The 8,926-nt window shown below is 36.9% G+C and overlaps 2 protein-coding genes across 2 annotated transcripts; both read left to right on the top strand.

Moving 5' to 3' along the window:
• Positions 1–2,260, top strand: LOC111009423 (uncharacterized). The gene is made up of 3 exons (XM_022282498.2): positions 1–1,112; positions 1,255–1,447; positions 1,537–2,260. The coding sequence occupies exons 1-3, from the start codon at positions 660–662 to the stop codon at positions 2,136–2,138; spliced, it is 1,248 nt and encodes a 415-aa protein (XP_022138190.1). The 5' UTR covers positions 1–659; the 3' UTR covers positions 2,139–2,260.
• A 3,272-nt stretch (positions 2,261–5,532) lies between these two features.
• LFR (ARM repeat superfamily protein) lies at positions 5,533–8,308 on the top strand. The gene is made up of 8 exons (XM_022282311.2): positions 5,533–5,840; positions 5,980–6,149; positions 6,370–6,494; positions 6,602–6,852; positions 7,053–7,158; positions 7,244–7,382; positions 7,474–7,601; positions 7,691–8,308. Exons 1-8 carry the CDS (start codon positions 5,660–5,662, stop codon positions 7,944–7,946), a joined length of 1,356 nt encoding a protein of 451 aa, XP_022138003.1. The 5' UTR covers positions 5,533–5,659; the 3' UTR covers positions 7,947–8,308.
• The last annotated feature ends 618 nt before the right edge of the window (positions 8,309–8,926 follow it).

Here is an 8,926-nt window from a genome sequence, read left to right as displayed (position 1 = left end):
GGTTTTCTCCCACTCCATTGCTCGCTGGACCACTTCTACAAACTCTCTCTGCACCAACCTAATCTCATCTTCTCCGGCGACCTCCTCGTCGGAAGATGATTTTTCCGACCACGCTCCCCTTCAGATCCGGACTTACTGTTTCCTTCTCCGATCATCGGCGTCACGTTTTTCACGAAAAACCCCTCAGATAAACCCTAACCCCCCTCTCCCCTTTTCCCTATTAACCAAGCTATTCCATTCTTGCTTCTTGCTCCACCATTTTTACGGGGGTTTCTTCTCCTCCGGACTCTGTGTGTGTATATATTTTGCTGGTGGTTTCTTTAATTCTCTTTTCAATTTCTGCGGGGATAATCTGAGTGTGGATGGATTAGTGGAACGGAAGGGCGACATTGATTCAGGAGCTGTAATTTTGTTCTTCCTTTTTGAGTTTGAAGTTTTGGAGTGGGAGATTCTGAATGTACATGCAATTTCTGATTTCTGCTTTGATTTGGTTTCTGTGAGTCTGTGAATTTCAATGCCAGTCCGTGTTTGTCGTCAGTCTCTGGAAATGAAGCAGCAGACAGGAGAGATTCAGTAAGCGTAGTCATAAGAGTTTCTTTTTCTTTTCTTCTTTTTTTAATTCGGGAGAGGAGATATTTTTTGTTTGTTTCTTCTCGGTCATGCCTTTTCCGATGAAGATCCAACCGATTGATATCGATACTCGGACGGCGAGGGAACAGATTCGGACCGACTCGGCGAAGCCTGTGTTCAAATCGCGGCTGAGGAGGCTTTTCGATCGGCCGTTTCCGAGCGTTCTGAGAATTTCTGCGGTAGAGAAGCCTATTGTTGGGGAACCAGCTCAGTTTAGCAGCAAAGATGGAGGCGGAGGCGGAGGCGGAGGGGTAGGGACTGAGTTCGAGCCGACCTCTGTTTGCTTAGATAAGATGGTGCAAAATTTCATCGAGGATAGCAACGAGAAGCAACCGGCGGCCGTCAAGTATGGCCGCAATCGCTGCAATTGCTTCAACGCCAACAGTAATGACAGCTCCGATGACGAATTTGATGTGTTTGGGGGTTTCGGTGAATCGATCACCTCCGGATCTTCTGGTGGTGATGCATGTGACATGCTCAAGGTAAATGCCTCCACATTCTTCATTCCCAAATCTCCATTTCCTTTCTTGCTCATGCGAAGAATACCTTTAACTGAAATTCCAAATTTCGGAATTCGAGCTTTTCCACAGTTTATTTGACAAACCAAACGACATTTTGTTACAGAGTTTAATTCCTTGCGCGAGCGTTACGGAGAGAAACCTTCTAGCAGACGCTTCGAAGATCGTCGAGAAGCATAACAAAATTCACAAACGAAAAGACGATTTGCGCAGAATCGTAACTGATGGCCTCTCTTCTCTCGGTTACAATTCCTCCATCTGCAGGTCCAAATGGGACAAATCCCCCTCTTTCCCAGCTGGTACACACTCTGAACCCTAATTTTCTTAGACGAATTTTCAATTTTCGATTTTCAATTTCCTGAATCCGATTTCAATTTCTGTTTTACAGGTGAATACGAATACGTGGATGTGTTTGTGGATGGAGAAAGATTGCTGATAGACATCGATTTCAGGTCCGAATTCGAGATAGCTCGTTCGACAGGAACGTACAAGGCGATTCTCCAGACGCTGCCTTGCGTCTTCGTCGGAAAATCGGATCGTCTCAGACAAATTGTTTCTATCGTATCGGAAGCCGCGAGACAGAGCTTGAAGAAGAAAGGTATGCACTTTCCGCCATGGCGGAAGGCCGAGTACGCGCTAGCGAAATGGCTCTCTCCTCCCACCAGAGCCGGCGATTCCCCCACCAAGGCTCCTCCAGAGCAGCCCCAACCCGAAGAAATCGAACCCCAAATCCACAACGATTCGCTCGTAACAGACACCGATTGTGGAGAATTCGAGTTGATCTTTGGCGAGGATGAGGAATCGGCGCCGAGCAACACCGTCCCCGGCGATCCCGAATCGCCGTCTTCGACGTCTTCAAGTTCCGGTCAAAATAAACGGCCGACGGGAACTGCTTCCCCGTGGCAACCCCCTGCGATCAAGCCAAAGAGCATGGATAAAGGAGCTAAGATAGTCACCGGATTAGCTTCCCTTCTCAAAGAGAAATCGTGAGGAAAAAAAAAAGTTTTGGATTTTTTTCCCTTTTTTTCTTTTTAACTTTCAGGATTAAAAAATATATATATGAACATAAAAAAATTATAATATATATTCCGATAAATACCTCATAATTTTAATTTTTGGCTCATTTGTTCGCTTTCGATTTTGTGTTAAAATAATGGCAAAACTGAAAAGAAGAAAAAATACATATTTGTTATTAAATATTAAACAAATAGAAATCAGAAATGTGTTGGTTTCCTGGAAGGGAAACAATATCCATTTACGGCAACGTTAGCCTTTTGCAATCTTGAAAAAAGAAATTAAAAAAATTCACATTTTTTAAGTTTTAAGCACACCATTTGAAAATTGTAAATAAGAGATGTTAAGGGGAAGTTTTGGAATAAAGTGAAAAGTTGGGGGGTAGAGGAGAATGGATGACGGCAGTCATCGTGGAGTCTCGAAGGGCGTGACGGTAAATGAACTCATTAGAACGGCGTGATATTCTCTCCCCTCTATCCTCGCGTTTCAGCTCTAATTAATTTAACTGCCCATCTTTCCGCCGTTTTGACCGTTTTACCCCTCCCTATTTCGAAAATCTTAAAAGTTCTGCCACTACTTTTTTTTTTCTTTATTTATTTAAATAAGGAAATCGAATTTGAATAATTGAAGTGCAGATTGCAGAAGCGGATCGGGTATCTTTTTTCTTTTTTATTTATTTTAATGGAAGGAAATAATTTGAAATTAAAAAAAAAAAGATGGGGGAAAAAGGAAGGGTTATAATGTCATATCATTGTATGTTATACTTTTGAGGGGAGTGGGTAGGGTCGGTTACTAAAGAGCTGAGAAGACAAGAACTATTTAAAGAAGGTGTGGGGTCCTTTATTTTCTTTTCTTTTTTTCTTTCTTAATAAATTTTTTCTTCTTTAATAATAATAATAATAATCATTATTATTATTGTACACTGCTGAAAGCAACCTTCCACCTACTACTTTTATTTTTTAAAAAAACTTTTTAAAATTTGGAGGTTGCTTGGGAAGGTGTAAACTTGATTTTTATCTATTCTCCTGAGCCACACGATATAAATAAATTAATTAGATTAAAATGTAAGAGAGAGGGATAAGGTGCAGGTGTCCTTTTAGTAATTTCCCTGTTCTTCTTTTTTTTTTTTAGCACGTGGATTATTTATTCCTTGGAATATGCTTTCTGGCTTTACTTTTATTTTTTCTGGTATATTTATATATTTTAAAATTTTAGTGGACACACTCCAAATATTTTACTAAGAAAGTGGGGGGAAAATTCGAAATTTTGTCGATCCCAAAAAAGTGATTAATCCAACAAAATTGTATTGACTCGGTACAATTTGGGTTGGTACTTTTTAAGTATATATGAGTTTGGCTGAGTTAACCCAAAAAAATATATATATATATTATTTTGAGTCGAAGTAGTTTGGTTGGAATTACTGCTTGAATTATATACATTTTTCTCGAACCTACCATGACTGATCAAATTTGAAAAATGAGATGCGGAATACTACTAAAAGTTTTCCAAACCTTTGTAGATTTTTCTTTTTCCTTTTTTAATTACAGAACGTGGTATCGAACCATCGACCTTTAAAATAGTATTAAGATATCTTATCTATTTGAGCTATACTTGTTATTTTTGAAGTTGTTTCAAGTTTATTGATATAATGTAAACATTGGTTATAATTTTTTTTTTGTATATAATAATAATTTATAGTTCTTTTATACAAAATTAGTAATATTTATAATTGTTTTTAAAATTTACAAGAACACAGCAAGACACTTCAAAGTGTCGAAACACTCTTAAATCTTTTCATGTCTAAAACACTTAAACCGTGTCGATCTCCATAAATTTTCAAAACAACTGGACAATACTACTTCTCATGCATTTATTTATTTATTTTGTATTACTTGAGGATATAGTAAAAATTCATTTGGAAATAGGGATGATAGAATAGGAATAAAAAATTCCCCATATAAAGCAGGTATAGTTGAGAAAAAAAAATGCACATATTGCATTTTACTCACCTAATTAGATCTCTAGTTATGGTTCTAAAAGAAATCATCACCTATGTTAGATTCTTTGTTGCTAATACCAATTACCAAGCACATGAAAATTTTCTTCATTAATCAATTTTTCTTATAAGTCATATTCTTTCGGATCTGATGTAAAAAAAAAGAAAAAAAAAATTATATATATATATATATATATATATATATATATATATATACCCATATAGATTCGTTGTGATTCATGCAATATATGAAGGATGCAGAATTGGGATGCCAAAATAGGCCATGAAGCTGCATACGATTATTCATTTATTCTTTTTATGCTATATAGAAAATGTTTACAAAAATTGACATATTATTATTACTATTATTATTTCAAAATCATTACGGTAGATGGAATTGTGTTGATATTATCTGAAGCATTTATTTTAGAATAAAGTAATAATAAACATGTTGGTACTTGGTTATGTAAAAATAAAATAAATAATAATAATAAGGAGATGGGCTCCTCAGAGTTTCGGCCTTATCCGATTATGATTGGACATGTCGGCCCAAACGTACTCTATATTCAAAGTGGTTATCCCTTTGAGTTTGGACTTTTCACTTCTCAAGTCGCTGTGCGACATGTGGTCCCTTAATCTTTTTTTTTAATTAAATTTTATTGTTTTTACTTTTTCTTTTCATATCTTTATTGTTACATTTTCTGTTGACACGTGTCCCCTTCTAATTTCATATATATTTTTTAATAAACGTTTTTATTCACAAATACGAAAATAAACGCGTTCAAATAGCTCGACAGTTAGCATGAAATGTCTTCGTAGAAGCTATAAAAAGGTGGGAAAAGATATATTCATATGTGAATTTTAGTTACATCAAACAGCTTCAATTTTCACTTTATTTTTTTAAAACAAAATTTATGCTTTTGGTACTGTTTTTTAATTATTAATTAATGAAATTTGCTATATTTTTCCATTGACCTGAAAAGTGTTCTTTGTGAAGAAAGTTTTCATAAATGCCCTTTCTCTAACTTACTACTAAAAGGGAAAAAAACAAAAAAAACCTCTTTAATTTGTACATAATTTTGAGTATTATCATTCCAAATGTCATGGTTCAATCTCTCACCTTATAATTATTGAACTATAAAAAATATTTGCAATCAAATTAATATAAAATTTTAAACTTAAATAAACTGCAGTTGAGGATAATATCGAAAATTATTGTGAATGAAAGGGCATATCCGGTAAATTCTGCATCGGAGCATGGTTTGGGTTACTTCCGAAGCCCATTAATTTGGGCCTTACAAAAATAGGTTCATGAATTGGGCCTCCGTATATTTATGGGCCCTTCGCGGTCCACTCATTAATCTTGGTGGGTGGCGGGTGGATTCATTCTGCTGTATCGATGCCCTAAATTTGATTTCCAGCTTCCGATTTGTTACCGGACCGGATCTCGTCGGATCGCCGTTGCCGAATCCGTCGAAGTTCAGTGGCAACAAAACGGGCGATGCAGAAGAGAGAGCAGAGCAAGTTGGGCGGAAATGTTGGTGGTGGCTCCGCGCCTCCGGCGAAGCGCGGCCGTCCATTCGGCAGTTCGAGCAGCAACGCCGCCGCTGCAGCCGCTGCCGAGACCTTGGCTCCATCGGCACACCTTGGCCCTTCTCTCCATGTTCATACTTCCTTCGCAGGTCAGTTAATTTCAGCCCTTTTCTTTTCTATTCATACTTTGCGGAAAATAAGCCGGAAGTTAAGTCTTCAATTTTGTAGTTCGAGACGATTCTTTGATTAAGTTCCTTTTTCTATCCCTAAAATTGATCGCTCGAGCAGATCAAAACAATAAAAGGATAGTGTTGGCTCTACAGAGTGGATTGAAGAGTGAATTGACGTGGGCATTGAACACTCTCACTCTGCTCTCCTTCAAAGAGAAGGATGATATGCGCAAAGACTCTACTCCCCTGGCTAAAATTCCCGGCCTTCTTGATGCTCTTCTACAAGTTGTATGTATTACATAACCCCTCTTAGTCATTTTCTAGCGCCTTCTGTTACTATGAACATATGATATCGAGCATCCTATTGGGGGATTTTATTGTCCTACTGTGTTCCATTTTTCTCATAGTATATAATTTTGAAAGTGGCAAAATTAGAATTGTGATTGTAATTGTTCGAGTGTTCAAGTAAATCCCGAGATAAAGGATATTATGATGTTACGTCAAGCAGATCGATGACTGGCGTGATATAGCGCTTCCAAGGGATCTTGTAAAGAAGCCAAGGGTGAGAACATTAGGTGCAAATTCTTCTGTAACGGGATTTGGGAATGAATTTGAGGCATTGGGCTCGAACGGGTATGTGTAAAATGATTATTTGCTATTGTTTCATTTGTTCTCAATGTATTACATTGCATTGTTTACTGAATATTAATTCTAAATAGAGCATAAATTTTGCCTGGCAGCCTGAGACCTGGTTCTTCAGTTCCAGAGACAATGAGTCATGCTCCGAAACCATCTCCTCGACATTGGTGGCTTGATGAAGATGGTCTATTTAATCTGGATGACGAAGGACGAGCAGAAAGACAGCAGTGTGCTGTTTCTGCCTCAAATATCATTCGAAACTTTTCTTTCATGCCAGAGAATGAAGTTATTATGGCCCAACATCGACATACTTTGGAAACAGTGTTTCAGTGTATAGAAGATCATATTACAGGTGAGAAGTTTATAAGTTTATGACCCTATGAGCAGTGCTTTTAGAGTTTGACGACATGTCCCTTTGCATAGGAATATATGATGAAAGAGTTTCATGTAGACAATTTCGTTTCATCAGCATAGAATGTCGCGTTTGAAGTCTTAAGTGTTTACACGTGTACTGTTGTCTAGAATACGTCTGAAAGCTCTAATTGTTGACAGAGGATGAGGAACTTGTCACAAACACCCTAGAGACAATTGTGAATTTAGCTCCGTTGCTAGATCTTCGTATCTTTAGCTCATCGAAACCATCCTACATCAAAATAACGTAAGAACTTTGATCTACTATGATCTTTTAGGCTCATCTGATTGCTGATTTCATGCTAATAATTGTGCTTCATATTTTTTACCAGTGAGAAACGAGCAGGTGAAGCCATCATGGGAATGCTGGGATCCTCTGTCAAAGTTTGGCACTGTGCTGCCGCAGAATTACTTGGACGATTAATAATAAATCCTGATAATGAGCCTTTCCTTCTTCCCTTTGTTCCCCAGGTCTGTCTCCGGTAAACCCATATAGCTCACTATCTTCTTTTCCATCATGATGCATGCCAGACCATAACAAGGTTTTATTGAATTCTATTAGATACACAAGCGTTTAGTCGACCTTATGAGCATCCCAGCATTAGATGCACAAGCAGCAGCTGTTGGTGCACTGTATAACCTCGTCGAAGTTAACATGGACTGCAGAATAAAGCTAGCAAGTGAGCGATGGTAATTATCGACTTCTTTATAAAGAGCCATATAAACCTCTAGTTCTTTCCTAAATATTTTTGCTGTTTTCTCCTCATCCTTCAACTTAGGGCAATCGACCGGCTTCTTAAAGTAATCAAGACACCTCATCCAGTTCCAGAAATATGCAGGAAGGCCGCAATGATATTGGAGAGTCTTGTATCTGAGCCGCAGAACAGGGCTCTACTTCTAGTATACGAAAATGCATTTGCAGAAATACTCTTTTCAGATGGCAGATATTCTGATACGTTTGCGAGGATATTGTATGAACTAACATCGAGACCTAACAATAAAGTTGCTGCTGCTCAAGGAGTATGGGGCATGTGATCTGTAGTACCCTACCATCAATCGTTGTATTCATCTATGATCGAGATGACTAGTACTCAGCTACCGAATCAAGTGAAGAACTCGAACTTCATCATTACTATAAAATGTAAATATTAGCTTATTGGGGTATCAAATTCGAGCTATTGCACCTGCGGAGTCCGTATTTCTCAGTCATTTGTACTGCTCATTTTGTAATTTGTTTCTATTTTCATGCTAGAGTGCTCAATATCTATGGTTGATTGCTAACATTGATATGTGAAATATCATTTATAACTGGACCACTTAGTGTAGGTAGGATTTGTAATTTTTAACATTGACATTAGGGGTATAAATTTTAATAAAATAGGTCATTTTTATAGTAATTTTTTCATGGTTATTTTTATAGATCTTGTATAAAAACTATTTCCTGGAATCTCGTAAATCATATTTTTTTTGATATCTATAAGTTGACTGTTTACACATCCTCTTTTTGTCTTTGCTTACGGAAAAGGGCAGACAAATGGTAATGGTTGGAACTTGTCATTATCGCCTTGAGATTTGCATGTGGAACATATAAAGTAGGTTTACATTTATCAACTTTATCAACTTCTAAATGTATTCTATTTTGGTATGTATATTTCAAATTGTGTTGGTTTGGTGGTTGAACTATTATAAAAATCTACTCTTTGTTTGTTTTTTTGTTTTTTTTTTGTTTTTCTATATATTTGGATTAACTTACGTGAATTTATTAATAAATTATAGAAATTAGAAGACAACTGAACTAAATGACATTAAAATTTTCTACTAAAAAAATAATGCAGGTTCTCTTTTTTATGTCTTGACTTGATATTCAACCTTCCCAGCGAACTTATTTTTGTTGTTTCGAAAGAGTTTCTTTCAACTACAATATGAACAAGTTGGCCTACAATATGACGGTCAAATCTGTGAAGGAGTTTTTTACGATTATGTATATTTTTCACTATCTTTTTTGGCTGGTGTTA

The sequence above is a fragment of the Momordica charantia genome (assembly GCF_013281855.1).
Source record: "Momordica charantia cultivar OHB3-1 chromosome 5 unlocalized genomic scaffold, Mcharantia_2.0 BLBB01000005.1, whole genome shotgun sequence".
NCBI lineage: Eukaryota > Viridiplantae > Streptophyta > Magnoliopsida > Cucurbitales > Cucurbitaceae > Momordica > Momordica charantia.
This window is presented reverse-complemented; position numbering and strand designations above follow the sequence as displayed.